At 31.2% G+C, this 19,028-nt stretch overlaps 1 protein-coding gene across 1 annotated transcript; it reads right to left on the bottom strand.

Annotated features, from left to right (window-relative positions):
• Positions 1 to 10,249: 10,249 nt before the first annotated feature.
• Positions 10,250 to 12,778, bottom strand: LOC137831155 (uncharacterized). Its single transcript, XM_068638720.2, has 5 exons — positions 12,507 to 12,778; positions 12,248 to 12,416; positions 11,556 to 11,638; positions 10,714 to 10,827; positions 10,250 to 10,581 (listed from the first exon to the last, which is right to left on the bottom strand). Exons 1-4 carry the CDS (start codon positions 12,579 to 12,581, stop codon positions 10,750 to 10,752), a joined length of 405 nt encoding a protein of 134 aa, XP_068494821.1. The 5' UTR covers positions 12,582 to 12,778; the 3' UTR covers positions 10,250 to 10,581; positions 10,714 to 10,749.
• Between the last annotated feature and the right edge of the window lie 6,250 nt (positions 12,779 to 19,028).

Raw genomic sequence — 19,028 nt, 5'->3', positions numbered from 1 at the left:
AATTGTCTTCATATGAAGTGACTATTAGTTCAACCAATGTGAGTACATTAACCTTGGATTAGTCCGAGCTAAAACTTATATGTGTGCTTGTTAAAAGAATGATGATTCTTGTTCAACTTATCTTGCAAATCCAAGTCGACTTTCTTTATGACTAATTCATGATCCTTAAGGACATTATTTCAACATTATTACTTTGTGGTAATGGTTGTGGTTCTTCTTCCAACGTGTTAATTGTCATTTTCATAGTTTCTTTTTTGGGTTTTAACACCTAGTGTTGACAATGGTTTTTTTTTTTTTTACCTTTAGATTACTTAAAAGTGTATGTTAAGACTTTAAGCAATGAGCATACTTTTTTGCCTTTTTCAGATCAAATTTGACAATGATGGTGCTCCTTTCATCGACTAAGAACTTCATAGCCATGTGTCATGGAAACGATGGTCCCAAGTTTATTTAGTATGTATTAAACCACAAATCACCAATTTACATTATTAATATGTATTCTACTATAAGTCACTTACTTGCCATAAAAAATAGTGAGGAAATCCATATGTTCCCTAGTGTGCACATTTTTGTTGGTGAATCCATGTAAAAGAATCAAGTATGACTTAGTGAGATCGAGTGATAGGTCGAGTTTGAGAATATTTTTACTAATAGAGTACATAAATTAAGCTACCTTCATCTAAAAGGGTCTTTCCTACTTCCTAATTCACGATATTAATTATAATGACAATTGGATCTTTATTTGAGGGGTTATTTTTGCTAAAGTTATTATCAATAAAAAATATTAGGGGACATCAAACCCTTTTAGGAATGATTTGATCGAGTTAACATCATGGATAGCTTAGAGGTAACACTGAAAAAAATTGTCAGTTATGTTGTTGATAAAACCTTGTATTTCTTTCCATCTTGTTGTCATGCTTGTTGAGCTTGTTGGTTTGTGACATTATCATTTTGGTTTTAACCTTTTTGTTGTTGTTGGTTTCATGTCACTAGCCTTGCTAGCCTCCTAGATACCATGACCACGACCTCTATAACTACCTCGACCTCAACCTATTTTATCATTTAAAAAAAAAATAGTCATGGCTCCTAATAAAATAAGATCCCCAATTGTATCTCAAACTTTAGTACACTTTTCAGTTGTATGTCCAATGTTTCAATGGTAAAGACAAAGTTTAGTTAGGTTGGTTAGTGTTACCAAGAGAGGTTGTGATAGGTGGTAAGTTCAATAATTCAAGAACAAATGCTACTTGAATTCTTACTTCCATACTAGTATTAAGTGGCGTGTATGAGTTGTATTAGGAACTTCTCTATTTGAAGCTTTGACTTTCATTGAATCAAATCATCAAGGATCCAACTCTTTTTTTCTTTGCCTTCTTTCAGTACTCAATCTTCTCTTCGATCATAATGATGTTCGATGTTTACCCGTCCATGTATTTTATGTTATTAATGTACAATTTGTCTAAGAAAGGTTTAGTTCACAATATAACATTGTATGCAATTTCAACATCAGGTATTATAGTAAGGAATACCTTAAAAAATAACTTTCTCCATAAAATTATAAAGGGGTTTATGGTCTCCTACTTGAAGTTCTCCAATGTGATCCAATTTGCAACGTGAGATCTAGAAGTTACAAACATGGCTTGAGAGTTTTGTAGTTAAAGTCAATAGAAATTATAAGCAAGTTATAGAATTACAGTAATGCTCCTTAAGGGTTATGAGAGCCTACAAATAATTGCATTATTGTTGGAGTAAAAGTTGTCACTACAAAAAATCATGTATTAGTGGCGGTTTTAATATGACGGTTATTAATAACTGGCATAAGTGTCCGTATTATATGACATTTTAATAACTGTCACAATTATCCTTCAGAATGTGTCATTTTGAACTGTCACAATTTTCCTCTGATATATACAATCTCTCGCCTTTTCCTTTCCTCCATACCATTCCTCATTCCCATTTTTTTTTTTCAAAAACCTCATCAATTTGACTCTTTGGAATCAGAATTTGACTTGGAAACCTCTTCACTCAAAACCTCTCACTCTCCCCTTACCTTCTTCACTCTCTAAAAACCTTCAAACCCACCACTCTTCACAGCTGGAAACCCTCAAACCCTTCCCTTCAATCTTCACTCTGCTTGAAACTCTCACTCTCACTGCAAAAACTCTCACACTCTCACTCAGTCTCCACAAACCCTCTAACTCAGTCTCTGCAAAACCTAACTCTTCCCTTCACTTTTCTCGTGACACCATCTCACTGTTTGTTCTGTCAACCATCGCTACCGGCTTGAAGGATGCCTCCTCGCAATGATTTTAATCGTTTATCATCGCAACAACCGCCAACTTGCACGGTATTCCCTCAAGATAACTTTTTTTTTAAAATCTATTGTTGGATTAGCATTATAATTTTGAACATACTGATAACTTTTGTAAATTGTATTGTACCTCTAAAGAAATTGTTTCAATTCTTGTTTCTCTTCAAATTCGATCCCAAGTTCTCGCTTCTCTAACGATGCTTCTCCAAATTTGCTTTTAGGCCTCTGAGGTCGTTGTCGTCGAGCCCTCAACCTCTGATGGACTCACGGTCTAAAAAAATTTGGCCAATAATTGGAACATTCTGGATGAAAACGATGATGATTGGAAGAGTCATGCAACCGTTGTAGCTCAATCTATTAATTTGATTAAAAGTCACTTACAAGTAAATACCATATTTTCTCTTGAATTAAACGCGCTTTTTTCTATCATTACTTACTAACTTATTAAGTAGTTAGTTACCAGGTACCGATTGTTCTTTGGTTTAGTGAGATTAGTGTAATTGTTCTAATTTCCAAATTTTTATCTTGGGTTTGTTAGAGCATGATCCTATGTGTTCTGGTGGCAATGGGAAAAATTGAAGGCGAGGTTGGATATGTATCATTCCATCTAGGTAAGGAAGACCTCTAGTTTAATGGGTGATAACAAAGAAGTTTGATGTTGATTCTCTGTCAAAAATAGATGCCCTTGGACCATTGCATGTCTTAAAATCCTACCCTATATATCATTATTTAATCTCTAACATGGTTGTTGTCCATTTGTTGTATGCTAGACAGGCATCACTGAAGTGGGAGACTCTCCATACAGATTTCTAACCCCTCCAGTGCTAAAGGAATCTATGCTAGTTTTGGAAAAATTAGCAAATGTGAAAGCAATTTCTTAAGGAGGTTACCCTCAGGTAAAATATCCAGATAAATTCTTTTCAGTCCTTCGATACTAAAATTATCTGAATTTGTATGTTGACATCAAACTTGTATTCTCTCTAGGCTGAACGTTGTCGAATTTTTGTTGAACATCTAGAAGAACTGACTAGTGATCCAGATATTATTTCACCATGGAGGTTAACTCTTTTAATTTCATTTCCAAACTCTTTAGATCCATTATTAATGTTTCTAGAAGTGTTTACTAATATTTACATAAAATTACTTTTTTAAGCATTAAAGGGAACTTCCAGTTCGAACCTTGCTCACATGGTGACTTCCTTGGCTCAATCCTTGGTAGAGGAATTGTTAGGGAGAAAGTTTGGGATATTATATTGCAGGTATTCCTTTAATTAGATTTATTTCAGGAAGCTTTTGTTTAAAATTTTGCTCTATCCACAGATGAGTGCTAAGGTTTTTGTATAAACATTATTAGCTTCTGATGGACTTGTACATCATAATCTGCAATGTGTTACATGACATTTTCATCGTATGGGTTTTTTAATTTGCTAATTTTGCTCCAATTTCCTTGTCTTCTCTTGGCATGTACATACTAAAAGATTTTTGTTTAATGTTGCTTTGATCTCTAAAGTTAATAACTTCTCTTTGTTGTTTGATGAGTCAATATTTCTATTATCTTCCTAATTAAATCAATAGAGTGCATTTAATAGAAAGATTATTCTTACAATGAATCAAATCATGTGTCAAAAAGAAAAATAGTCAAATATGTAAAGAAAACAATATTAACAAGTGTGACCTCTGTAGTTCTGTTTAATTTGATTGGTTGTTAGATTGCAAGTTAAGTTTATAAACATGACCTGGATTACATTTTCTTATTTGTATTCATTCTAAGTTTTATTTTACGATTTTGTGTTGTTTGACTTTAGTGTGCATCTACAACAACCCACACATATTTTAGGAAACTTAGACTTTGTTTACCTTTGCTATCTAGGGAGAATAGGGTGCACAGATAATTGTTGTGCCAGAACTGGTTGAATTTCTCATGTCAACCTTGGTTAAGGTATTACACATAATGCTTTTTGCAATTTACTTTTCTAGATAAATATCTAATTATTAGAACAAGTAATAGTTGTGATTGTAATAGTAAATATTTGAGTGCCATTGATGTGGATATGAATGTTGTTTCCAAATTACTAGGGTACAAGAATTGTAAAAATCTGATATACACATTTTAGTTTTTTTATTTTCTTTTTTGGTTAATATGATCATTTGAGATTGACTATATTGTTGAAGATGAGCTTTGATGACTCCAAATCTCCATGGATTTCTTAATTGGGTGTGTTATAGGTAGTTTGAATTTGTTAATTCACTTTTAGTTTGAATCCAAAGCTGGTTTAATTCAAATCTTTTTAAAAAAGAGTGTTTTATGAAGAAACAGAAAAACAACCAGTTGTTTTATCATTTCAATCGATTGTTTCATACTTAAGGTTTTTGAAACTAGTTTTGGCATATTTGAATTTGGTTGACTTTGTTGTCAAACCAATTCAATCTGTTATTTTGACAAAACAACCGACTGTTTTTTAACTATCTTAATAAAATTCTGTTAAGTTGGTTAAATCTTCTTTAAATGATTTGAAATTGATTTGACTTTTATAATAAATGTTCTGTTTTACGCTCCTAGCATTAATTTTGAAGATCAGTTTGTGAAATCAAGTTTTCTCCAAGATTGCTTAAGGCTTTGGATATTTCTCTAAGAGTGGAGTAAGACTTGTTGTGTACTTTGACTTGATTTGTACCAGGTGTGATCAATCCTATTTCTTCTTGATTTGTAATTCTGTAAGTACTGGTGTTCACAAGGTCAGAGGGTGTTCTAATCTATGGTGTGATAGTAGTGTGCCAAAGGAAGTGTGTGTTCTTAAGGGGATCAATATCACTTCTTTGGTGGTTGTGTGTTTGTAATTTGGTTTTTGATTACTTAGAGGATACCCAGAGGTTTCTGGGAACTGGATGTAGCTCTTGGTATAAGAGTGAACCAATATAAAATTGCTTGTGTGATTCTTTCTCTTCCTTAACTCTTTTATACCTATTTTTAGTTGTTTTTATACTCTGCTGATAAAAACAACCGGTTGAATCGCAGAAACAACCGGTTGAATTTATGAAATTCAACTAAAACTGTTTTCTATCTTGTGTTCTTTCATTCCTTTCGCTGTGATTCTTCTTTGACTTTCTTCATACTTTCAAACTTTGCGAAAAAACGTTTGAAAACAATTCACCCCCTCTTGTTTAAGGCCTTCAAAACTAACATATATGATCCTTGAACCTTTTCATTTTCTTCTTTTAGACCTCTCCCGACCCCTCTAATCTGAAGCATATGCGGAAAACTATTTTAGATGCACCACCCTTACACAAATAATGCAATTAAATACAAAGATATATTCCTGAAATGCAATTAACTAATATGCATTTGACAATGCATAAATCTAAAGAAATATATTTTTTCTATTATAATAATTGATAACTAATTGTTTTTTTTGCAAGGTTATTATTTCATGTCTATATGTTTTCATGTTAAAAATAAGTATTTATGTGTACCAGGTCAAAGCAAGTTTATGCAAATGTTAATTTCCTCAGTATTGTGATTCTCAAGGATAAGGTTTCACTGAGGCAGCAATGAGAAAATTTATAGTGTAATGCAACAAGTATCGATGACACTTGAGGTGTGTTTTGGCATTTGTTTGGTGTTTCTTGATATTATAATACTCACACACATGCATCTTGTGGAATGAACTATGCTTCCTCTAATTTATATATTTAAATATTTATTGGTATTTTTTATTTTATAATTATAAATATTCAAATTCATTAACTTAAAATTATTTATTTTAGGCATCAGATACTGGAAGTGGTGCTCCATCACCTAATCATATAATAAGATCAAGTGTTGGAAGCAAAACTGATTAGGGATGTTGTTTTAATTTTAAATTATGTATGAACTTTTAAACAATTATGTGTTTTAATTTTCAATTATGTATCAACTTTTGAACAATATTATGTGTGCTTTAATTTTCAATGAAATGAATGGATGCTTATAACTTTATACATTATTTCATTTTATTAGTATTTTATCTTTTATTATGAAAATATATTATGTTTAGTTTAATTGTGCAAATCAGATTATAAAAAAGTGGTCGTTAAATTTCATTTCTTTAGAATTAAAATTACGTAAGTTGAAATAGACATATTATTTTTACAATTTTATTATAATACTGATAGTTAAAAACGCCACATTATACCCTATATAATGGCGCTGCAATCTTTTTCAATGAATTAAATTGCGACAGTTATAACTGACACTACTTACATATAAAAACCGCCACTTAAACACAGTGTTAAAGTGGCGGTGTTGCGGCGGGTAGCGTAAAACCGCCACATTAAACTTTGTGGCAGCTAGTTCTGTGGTGGTTTAGGAAACCGCCACACGCGTATATTGTGGCAGTTATAAATGCCAGTTTATACGAAAATAACCGCCACATTATATATTATATTTTGTAGTATGTCATGTCTCTTATAAGTCTTGATGCGTTGAACTATTGCATTTTTCAAAAGTTAAATATTTTCAAACCAAAGAGAAAGGTATTGATGCAATCCGTGTTGATGGATTTTGAAAGAGGAATGACGTAGTAGCGGAAGAGGATGAAGATGGACCAATATTGGAGGTGATTTGGTGAAGAATTGAGGTGAAATAGGTGTTGAAGTTAGAAAGAGGTTGAGCCAACTTTCTAAGATTTCATTAGACCTCTAGACTTTCTAGCAAAAGGAGATTTAGGAGAGAATGAAGTCTGAAAATCAATTTTCTCATTCAATATTTTTTCAAATCAAAATACAAAGAGGAAAAAAGGCACCTGTTTATAAACTTCAAGAAAATCATTAAATAGAAACTAATTTTAGAAACCAAAATAATTAGTTACTATTTGATTAAATTAGAAACCATTTTATAAACTAAAAAAACTATTGGTATCTAAAGTAGTTTCTATTATTAATAAAAATTTATAAAATGATTTCTAAATTGATATCTAACCATTAGCTACCAAGGTTTTAGCTACTTACTACTTTATATTCTAAATTGGTCTTTATTAGTCTTTTAGAGACTAATTTATAATATAAAATATTAGTTGTTAAAACTTAGCTAGCTAATTTAGTTAATAAATTTTCATTAATAATAGAACAATTTGTTAGTTTCTAAATTAATATCTAATTTAGTTAATATAGTGACTAATTAGTTTTTATCTTTAAATTTGGTTACTATTTAATGATTTTCTTGTAATGATGGTGTTAAGCTACCTTAACCTTGGTTAGTCTAGCTAACCTATGGTGAGCTTTTGGAGCTTCTAACTAATGTTGTGATGTGATCATTTACTCATTTGGGCTCTAAAAACCCTTACTTGCATGTCAAGTAATGGTTTATAGGGTATATATGATTTATTTTAAACTCTATTGTAAAAAATGATACAAAAATATAAAACCTAAAATAATTATTCTACTTGTTTTTATATTTTTATATAGACTAAGATAGATATATATGTTTTACATTCTTCTGTTCTTAGCCTTATATATCGTGATTTGGAACTTGTGGATGATCCTTCATTAAGTATTTTTTATGCCCTACATAAATGAATAGTCGTCGACTTTATTTTACAATAATCATATTGGATAATTATTTCATTGAAATGACAAGCTATTGAATTTTGAAATTCCTTGACAATTACTACTATTTGTTATTCCATTTATTGTCAAAATTATTCATTTAGTTATGAATTAGTTAATTCTACATAAAATTCAATTGTGTCAAAACCATAAACTTTTATAAGCTAAGAAGAATTTTAAAATTAAAATGTCTAACACCAAGTTCTAATCTTTAAGTTTTATAAACTAAAATGTGGATTTCAATTAGAAAAAAGGTATACATTGATGAAATGTAAATAAAGGTTAAATGGAAGTCTAGTATGAATAATGTCTAAATACTAAAAATAAGAACATAAGGTAAAATATACAAAAATAAAAACGAGTATAAATTAAGAGGACCTGTGATAGAGGTATTATTGTATAAACATCTAGAATTCTTACTTTTAAAATTAAAAATGTGAATACTAATTATAAAATATTTATTCTTTTACTTATGTATTCTGACTGATATTATATTATTAATTGCGTTATGTTGTTTCTTTTATATAATCACAAATTAACATATTAATAAAATTGATAAAATGTTTAAATTATATTTCAAATATCTCGCATGCAAGTAGACATACAGTGCATCCCATCCTTCTTCTTCCTGCAACCCATAAAAAATGTATTTAGACATTTTTGAATTTTGGAGTTCAAAATGCATTTAGCAATTGCTTCCACCACCCAATCAATTTTGATTGACACTCAACGAAAATTTTAAAATTCTATTATGCCATTTTCACATATTTGCTTACGGATGTCAATATCTGGAAGTAATTTTTATACATTTCGAATTTCGAAATCTAAAAGGTCATTTTCATATTTCATTTAAGCTTTCGGATGGTCATATCCAAAAGTGAGTTATGAGTTATGGATTTTGATATCCAGAATGGTTCTATAAATGGTGTTGAGGATTGAAATTCATAACTCATTTTATGTTTGCTTATGAATCTTGACATCTTGAAGGTCATTTATGTTGTCCAGATAAACTTCCAAACGGTGAAATCCAAAAATAACATATTAGTTCCGGATTTGTATATCTGGAAGGTAAAAATTTTAAATCATTAAGAATAAAACGAAGATTTCGCGTCAGTGTTGGGTGCAAATCTGAATCATCCAATGCATTTTCGAAGCTATGGTGTTGTGTATAAATTTCATACATATGCAGTGTTTGATCCCCAATTTTATTTGAAGAGATGGATTTTGTAACTTCATCAAACAATATTTAGGTATTAGAGGCATCAAAATATTTAAATTAGAATTAATAGTATTCGCATTTTTTAATAGTAATATTTACCAGTGCCAAAAAAAATGGAAGTCATGTAGATTTAATTTTTAATTTTATTAAGGGTAAATCTGACTTTTCAAGAAAATATAGAGGTGAAAAAAAGTTCTGAAGTTGCAGGAAGAAAATGTGAATTTGTGAACATATAAAGAAGCACCAAAATCGGGTTTTGGATATTGACACCTGCTTCTTACAATTGTGAAGCTCGGAAAATTTGTCCGGAGGCATCAATATTAAGATTGTAATGAATAAATCAAGTGTAGTAATTTTAATAATATAATATTTTATATGATTTAATTGTTAATAATATGATTTAAACATTAATTATTTTACAATCAATTATTTCTTATGATATTAAAATATTTTCTATTTTATTAGCATCATTTCTCGTGTTTCTTCTCTTTTTACAACTTATGTTCGTTACTGAATTAGATTTTTGTGTGAAAAATAATCACTACAAGAAAAAATGGTTTTAACATGGGTTTATTTTTACATTAGTAAGGGTTAAAACCTTCGTTAAGTCATTTACCCAGGAGTGTTGTTTCCCCTGCTAAACCATCCCTGGGTAACGTGTTCCCTGAGGTTTTTTAAACCTCAGGAAAAGCCTTTCAAAACCTCTGTTAAATAGCATGGACTTAAGAACCTCCGTAAAATACCATGGGTTTCAAAACCTTCGTAAAATACCATAGGTTTTAAAACCTCTGCAAAATGTCATAGGTTTCAAAACCTCCATAAAATACCATAGGTTTCGAAACCTCTGTAAAATACTATAGATTTTGAAACCTCTGTAAACTACCATACATTATCCCATAAAATATCATAGATTTTGAAACTAAAAACATTTGATTTTTTACTCATTTTATCATTTAAGGATTCAACCTCATTTTATTTTATCATTCATGTGCTTTTTCTTTTAATTATAAACTTTTCATAAGAAATTAAACTTCTATTTGATTGAAGTAAAACTTATGATTAAGTTCATATATTCATTTTTATTTTGTTTTTATTTTTTCTTAAAAATATTTATACAAAATTTATAACAACAATATACGGTCACACCAATCCATGGATAATTTTATTGCATAATATAATATAATAATAATAATAATATTGTCTTACATATGCATATAGTAATATACCATTACAAAGTAGTTTGATGCAACATACTTTTGGAATCTGGGACCATGATATTTTTAAAAGCCAGCATATATGATATACATTGCAAACTGTGTCACAGTGAAGCTAGCCATATATTAATTATTAACACCATCACAGATCATGTACTCATTTCAGAAGAGAATGGCACCCCTGTAGCCGGAATCCACCTTTCTCCTTGCAGAAACTGACTCACTGCCATTGCCATTGAATGCGTCATTGCCACCTGTAAAGTGAAACTTGAGAAATTATCACCTTGTTCAAGGTACAAAAAACAACAAATCTCAAGACTGGCTTAAAAGAACTTAAAAATAGATGAAGAGCAGTAATTGTTGGAGTTAATTCTCGATTTTTACACCATTGAGCTCTGTTCTTGCTCTAGCAGCTTCAAAAATCACCATCTCTGACAAAGGCAACTGTCAAGATAATCACGTTCCCTGCCTGTGTATTTAATGCCTGATTCATAATTAACCTACATAGATGATGGAAGAAAAAGATTATGAAAATAAATAGCATCCCAATAACAATGTACATATGGAAGGAAACACATAGTGTAACGGACCAAAAGGCACCATGATAAAGGTGAGCGAATAGTCCCCCTTGTCAAACTGGTAACCCAACTTGCTAACTTCCAACCGATCATTTTTTCATATATACAATGGTTCAATTCACCATGTACAACTAACTCTCATTAGATTTTATACATGTGTTTTATATGATAAGAAGAGTCAACTTCCATGAAGGCAAGATGAAAATGATGCTGAATAAAAAACTTACAGTAGTGCTAAAGGAACAAAATTTCCCATCATGATCCGGCCTAAACTAATTCTACAAGATAATTACTTTAGATGTGTAAAGAGTCAAATGGCACCAAAATTTACAGCACTATACAATCAATGCAAGCGACTTTCAACTTGTTTACCAACATGAAGTTCAAAGCATCTAAAACTTGGTTAAATTATATAATACAGAGACCTGAACAGAAACTCTACCTTGAAACCTTTTCATGTACTATAATAAGCAACCACTTCTAATTGATGCTGAAGTTGAAACTAGAAGTATAACTATGAATATGCTAAAATTTTCAGCTGTAGATGACAATGTGATAACATAACATGACCTTAGAATGATGACAAAGTTTTGAGGTCCTTCAATACACCAAAAAACCTGGGCATAACCAAACTTATCTGGAAAGCATACCTGATGTAGCAAAGCCAGAGCATGAAATTGTAACAGAGCTTGGACTCCTACAACAACTGAGGATGCTTTGTCTTGACATTTTCCTAATTTCAAAGCACGTTAGGGATATGAAATAAGGTGCAGGTAAATAAGTTTACTGGACTTGAAGATGTAAAGAATCCAGTGAATACTTAATAAAAACAAATACAAAATTTAGCATCGAAGTTCAAGCTAAAACACTAGCTTAACAGGTTACAAAAGTTATAATTTTAATTGGCAACTCTGCATCATCTGATAACTCCTTCTTCTGTTGCTAATCTTAATGTTAGCATACCAAGCATTGGCTTCATCCCTCCCTCCCTTTTTTAAAGCATCACATGGACAAACAAAAGATGCACTTGCATTTCAAGACAGAACATCACCAGATTCACATTTAAAGCACTAATTTTAAAAATTCAATACTGAAATGTTTCAGAATTAGCAGCTTAGGCATCTATTTAAGTGTTTAAATAATTCAACCTGAATGCTTCAGAATTTGCAGTTTAGGCATCCATATGAGCGAAAGTACTGAAACATAGCATGAATCCATAAAAGCTAGCCCAAGGATATATACACATTTAAGATTTTATACTATTATTATCATAAAATAACTCGCAACATTTAAGCAAGAATATTTCAAGAAAGAGGAAAACATCAACACAAACTGCACAAACCATTGCCACACCGAACGAACCACGACCTTGAGTATGAACCATGAATCACAAATCGATGTGAAAAAGGTATAAGACGAAGCACGAAGCATGAACCATGAACCACAACCTCAACCTCAACCATGAACCTCCACCACAAACCATAGCCACAAAGAATGACGAGAACAAAGCACTAACAACGAAAAAAAAATGATCAAAAAAATTAGGGTTCCAAGATCGTCAAATAAACAACAAACACCACATCACCAATTGCGGAACATACCTGCGCTTTGCAGACAAGCGGTTTCGTGGTGGAGCGAAGGTTGAAGCAAGTTCCATGGTGAAGTAGCATAACCATGTTTCGTGTTGGAATAGCAAAAGCATGTTCCGTGGGGGAGGATTAGAAGCAAATGTCCAGTGGTGTGCGATGGAAGAGGTGGGAGTTGGACATAAATGAGAGTGAAGAGAAAAGAAGATGGAAATGAGAGGCGGGTTAAGGGTCTACCAGAAAAGAGAAAGGAAAAAAAGAAGAAGAAAATCAAAAGCAAAAAGAATTTGAAATAAAACTAGAGTAGCTTACTGAGGTTTTAAAACAAATCTCTACTATTTAACGGAGGTTTTTAAATGAACCTTTACTATTTAAGGGAGGTTTTTAAATAAACCTCAACTACGAAGGATTTTAAATAAATCTTTAATGTTAAATGAAGTTTTAAAATACTTTCCTTAATCAAATTTATTATGAAAATTATCATAAACATTGATAAATAAATTTATTTTAATATAATAAAAAGTTATTAAATGAAAACTATGATATAATATTTCTATAAACATATTAAAATATAATTAATAATATTTAATTATCAAATACAATAAAATTATAATTTAATTATTTATTTATAAAAAATTTAATATAATTATTTATTGAGATTTGGATAAAATCAAAATATTTTATTGAGGTTTTATGGTAAACATTTGGAACTTAACAAAGCTTAAAAAAAATTCTATTATTTTGTTGAGATTTAAGAATAAACCTTGGGACTTAATAAAGGTTAAAAAACCTCTGTTATTCTCAAATTTTTTAAAAAAAAAATCTTTGAAAATTAACGAAGGTTAAAAAAACCTCCGTTATTTTGTGAATGTTTTAAAATAAACCTTTGGAAATTAACGAATGTTAAAAAAACCTCCGCTTTTTTGCATATGTTTTAAAATAAACCTATGGAAATTAACGAAGATTAAAGAACCTCCGTTATTTTGTTGAGGTTATAGAAAATAACCTCTTTAATTAAATCAATTCTGAGGGTTAGATTAGCCTCTGCTAAATAACCTCCATTAAAACCTTTTTTTCTTGTAATGAATGTAGGATGTCTAAAGAGTGTAAAGATAGGTGAAAGAGAAGAGAAAGAAAAGAATCTCTCTATATATATATATATTTAATTATTTTATGGTCTTACATAATGATTTTTGAAAATGAAATGTGGAAAAAAATGTAAAGTATTATAATTTTGAAACAATGAAACACGGTGCAAAGATTAGATTAGATGAAAGTAAATGGATATAAAGAAATGAAATGGTTTGATGAGAAAGAATAGTGATAATAATAAAAGTGAATAACAGGAAGAATGAAGAGTGTTAGAGTAGTTAGAATGTTTTGGGTGGTAATAAGTCCAACAAATGTCAAATATGTGTACTGGGAAGGTTATTTCTAAATGTATTCTAGAATAGTTTTTTCTTTTTTGAAATGTCTATTTTGAAAAGTAACTTTGTATTTTGTATTAAGGAGTATTTTTTTTGGAATGGATTTTTTTGTTTTTGGAAATCTCATTAAAAAAAAAACATTTTTAAGAAATCTCATTCTAGAAAATAACTTTTCATTTGGAACACCCATTTTGTGATGTGCTTATTTTCTTATATGAATTTTTAATTCCAAAATTCATTTTGCAATTTCAAAATACCAATTTTGAAACTCATTCCTGAAACCCGATTTTTGCAAACATCCACACCACCATACCCAACTAAAACAATACAACACATCTCATATTTTACCTCAAACTACCAATGAAGCCTTCTCAACACATCAACAATTATGCCAAGCTCAACCTTTGTTGTAACAACCTCCACGATCCCACCTGCAATCCACACACTACCATAAAAGCTGCATTTTGAAATAAAATGTGAAGTGCAATTTTGAGATTTCAAAAAATTAATAGGGTGCAGGAAGAAACACCCACAGTATGTAAAGTTTTAGGGTATTTCTACCCTATCAAAAACATGAAATGAAAAAATAACCCTAGAATATTTTAAATAAACCCCAACACAACAACGCCTCCCTCCCTCTATTCTACGTTTTTTTGTGATACTATTTCAGTAAGCATTTCGTAGAATTTTGGTGCACTTTCAGTGGTTTGTTGTATACTGCATTGTGTAAGAGTGCATTCCAGTGGTTAGTGGCAGGGTTTGAAGCCGATGTTCGTGGAGAAGAGAGGTAAGTTTTGTTTATTTTTTAATTATAAAATCTCTAATTCAAAATTTTTATGGAATCTTAAATCATAACGCATTGGAGGAGTGTAAGGCAAGTTGAATTTTGTAACATGTTTCCAGAATACGCTTTCCATAATGGACTTTCCAGAATAGGTTTCTGGATTTGGAATTCCATAATCCTATTTTGGAAAGATCATTTCGAAAAGTAGTTATAAAAAGTTTATTCTAAAAACATGGTTTTGTTTGTTTTTTTAATCTTTTCTTGAATGAGTGTTTGATTTTATGTGTATTAAAATGTTTTGTATTAACTAGAATGATGGTAAATACTAGGGAATGAGTTATTTTAGAATGTGTGGCTTTAAACTAGAGGGAGGGGGGTGAATGATTTAAAGAGGGTTTTCGCAAACTTTTAAACCAAGAATGAAACTACTTCGAGAAACAAATGATAAGGAAATCAGTTTACCAAAACACAAAGCAAAAACAACAGCACCAGAAAAACAATCGGTTGTTTTGCAGAAACAATCGGTTGTTTATACCAGTTTACAAATATCAAAACTAAATTTAAAGAGATTAAGGATAGAGAGAATGCACACAGAGATTTATACTGGTTCACTCTAAACCCAGAGCTACATCCAGTCTTCTTAGAAACCACTGAGGAAATCCACTAAGCAATCAAACCTAGATCACTTACACCACAACCAAAGAAGTGACCTTGATCCCCTCAAGGCACACACTTCCTTTGGTCAAACACACCAAAACTAAGAATGTTGATCTTGATCCCCTCAAGAACACACAACACTTCTCAGCAAACACACAAAGTTTCTTTCAACAAATACAAGGATTACACTTGTTACAGAACAAATCTGAAATCAATACAAGCAGAAAATCCTAGCTCACACTCTTTGATAAATCTAAATCTCTAAGCAATCTCAACTTTTTCTCTTAAGCAAAAATCAGTGAAAAACTCAAATCTGTTTTTCTATATATATTTAAAGTTGTTTGTTATCAAATCTTAACAAACTATTAATTGCATAAAAAGATTGGTCAAAGCATTAAAAACTGGAGCGTAAACAGTTAGAATATCTTTTAATGCTCAGTCAAAGCACAAACCATTTTTCTGTTATGGTACCAAAACAAACAATCGGTTGTTTCTTTGAATCAATCGGTTGTTTTGGTTTTGACAGCTCAACCATTTGAAAAAAAGTTTTCAACCTTTTCTAAAAACACCTAAGTATAAAACAATCGGTTGTTTCGACAAAACAACAAGTTGTTTTTCACTTAGCTTAAAAAACACTTTTCTTTTAAAAGGATTGAGAGTGCTTATGCTTTGGATTCAATCAAGAGTGGATTACATATTAAATCTACCCCAGATCCTATCTAAAAGGACAGCTCAGCAACAAGCACAACTAGCCTTCATCATCCTTCTAAGGGTTTGGATTCTTCAAAACTTGAACACCACTTGGTTCAACAAGCTATACATGGCGATCGTGTACGACTGATGACATCGATTAGAATAAAATAACGCGATGATGAACATGAACAACACGTTCAACATGAATTTAAAGAAGCCCAACCCTATGTGGATGATGAAGCCCAACCCGATGTAGATGATGAAGAATATCTTAGAGGGCCAGTAGATAAGTCATTTTTGGGAAGTTATGAGGACCATGTGGTGAGGAAACTATTAAATGGTGTGGTAAGTAAATATGTTGAAATAAGATATGTGAACATAACTTATTTTGTAAACTAAAAATTTGATATTATTTTGGTTGGTTATTGTAGGATCGGGTGAGTTGAAATTGATTTCTAATAGGAGAAAAATGAATAAGATGGGTGCTCTCATGTCTGTCTTTGTAGATAGGTGACATGGAGTCACTTCGTGTTGATCATGGAGTAGCAGTTGTTGAGACAATGCATTGTCGGGGTGACAACTTTGCTAAAATATCAGGACTTGAAATATCTGAAAAGCTTAATCGTATCCATATGAAATGCACTGACTGTAATGGTATGCTACCTACATCAAAGGAAGTCAATTCACAAGCACAAGAAAGGCCATGAGTACATCTAAGAGTGCATCCACAACAAGATTTATCTAAGCCAACATATTCAACTCAATCACCTCTTCTGCAATATGTTGTACAACATTTTTGGACACAAAGCCATACAACCCACCACATGCAAACTCTTTTCGAATGAAGTTTTAATTGCATTATGTTGCAAGATGATCATCTTTTTCATAGAATCCCAACAATAGAATAAGTCTCCCATTAACGTCTAAAGCATCCTATTTAGACTCCAATGTGCAAACTCAACCCTACATTAAATATTATGTCAGTAAATCGAATATGTATCTTAAATCTTTTAGAGGAAAATAAATATTATCACTAGTAAAACATATGAATACATGTTACTTGTGGTGTTACCTAAGTGCATAACCCTATTCGTTCATGCCTTAACAAACTTTTCTTTGTGTGGAAGTACTAATCACATATTCAATAAATATAGGTTATGGTGAACTAACAATTTAAAATGTATGTACACGATGCTCATAGGTTTGTACATTATCACAATCGATAATAGCTCCCAAAGATTCCATCACTTGATCTCATGTCTTTCTTGGATGAACAACCATTTTACATTTTGCTTTAACATTTTAATTAATGTGGAAACGACATTACATATTAGAAGCTTAAGAAAATACAACATTTTATAATATTTATTAGAGCAATATCTCTATCACTGATCACAACCTTAAGGTATAAATCAATTCTAGAACACAACCATTTAAGTCTCCCAAGGACCCATATAAAGTTATAACATTCAAATATGAGTAACATAAATGCAAGGTCACCCTCATTGATGTAATACCAACAACTTCAAGCAAGAGCATCATGTACTTATTAGTTTTGTAGGTATTATCCATCATCAACACAGTGTTAAAGACATTTAAAAGCTTCACTAAATCAGAGTGTGTCCAAAATAAATTTTGCATGACATTCGTCCCTTCATCAAACCTACACCAATGGACATACATGTTTCACTCAAGTAACGTCATCCATTGTTGCATATCAGCTTTGTCACCTTGTTCTAATCTTCTATACACATGCATGGCATTATAAACTTTTATGGTGGTGAAATTTTTATCATTATGATCTTCTATTGTTAGCAAATATATTTATAGGCTTCACTATACTATTTGTAGTGTTATCAGTTTTTGGTTATGGAAACACCATGGCGAAAGGTGGTGGTGGATTTTCTGACCATCACCACAAGGCGGTGGCGATGCAGTTTTCCATGGCGGCCTATGACCGCTTTTTGCATCTCAGAGTGCTAACAAAAAATGGAAATATCCAAAAAGGTAGAGAAAAGGATAGTGGCAGCGGTGGCATTGCACACTGTGACGACGACGAAGCATGAAGAAGAAGGAGTTGTGTGCGACACTGCGCATGAAAAAGAAAATGTTACGACGCATGAAGACCTAAATTAAACCTAATTTTTAAAAAACATAAGTTTGGGCCTTTAGCCTATTTCAACTTCAACCTAATAAAACCTTAATTAAAATTTAAATGTTGAATATGTTGTGTGGTGTGCAGTTGCATGCTGTTAAACCCTAATTAAAAGATCAAAACTTACTTAAAATTAGGTTTTTTGCCCTATTTTTGGTTCATTTAAAATATTATAATTATTTTCATTCATAACACATTTTTTATTTCACACTACACCTTCTCTGATTATTTCTCCCTACAACCACTGGCGGCGGCGGCCCGTTGCCACCGACCGCTATCGCCGCCACTTTTGAAGTGATTTTTTTCTCACTTGTTTTTTTTTCTTTTTCTTTTTCATACCCATTATAATTACTTTTAGAAAAATATTCCTATTTTTTATCATAATGGCCAATGAATAAGATACTTCAAAAACATCCCACAAAATTGATCCAGGCTGGAAACATTGTCATCCATTGGATGAAACAAATTTAAATACAATTGTTTGTAACCACTATGGGAAAATTATGAATTAGGGAGTTAATAGGACTAAAGAACATTTGATGGCAAAGAAAGGCATTGTTGCTGCTTAGCACCAAGACTCCCAAAATGTGAGAAAAGAGCTTTAGAAATTATTTAAAAAAAAACAATCACTTCTTTCGTTGATCCTCTATATAGTGCGACATATGATAATATTGAAAGTGAAGATGAAGGTGAAATTTCCACCGCTAGTAATGATAAGGGGAGAAATAGTGGTGGAAAAAAGGACCAAGATGTATTTTTTTAGATATCCAAATGTTGCAATAAAGAAAAGAAAGAGATAACAACTCTAGTAAACTAGTATT

The sequence above is a fragment of the Phaseolus vulgaris genome, chromosome 6 (genome assembly GCF_051622355.1).
Source record: "Phaseolus vulgaris cultivar YP4 chromosome 6, ASM5162235v1, whole genome shotgun sequence".
In the NCBI taxonomy this organism is placed as follows: Eukaryota; Viridiplantae; Streptophyta; class Magnoliopsida; order Fabales; family Fabaceae; genus Phaseolus; species Phaseolus vulgaris.
Note: the sequence above shows the minus strand (reverse complement) of the source record. Positions and strands in the feature narration are given on the sequence as shown.

Excerpts from the sequence above, each read along its gene's own strand:
- LOC137831155 (XM_068638720.2), bottom strand. The coding sequence starts at position 12,581 with ATGGTTATGCTACTTCACCATGGAACTTGCTTCAACCTTCGCTCCACC. Across the intron at positions 12,417-12,506 it reads CGCTTGTCTGCAAAGCGCAG|TGCTTTGTTCTCGTCATTCT; the intron begins GTATGTTCCGCA and ends TTTCGTTGTTAG. Across the intron at positions 10,828-11,555 it reads CTCTGGCTTTGCTACATCAG|GTTAATTATGAATCAGGCAT; the intron begins GTATGCTTTCCA and ends TCATCTATGTAG.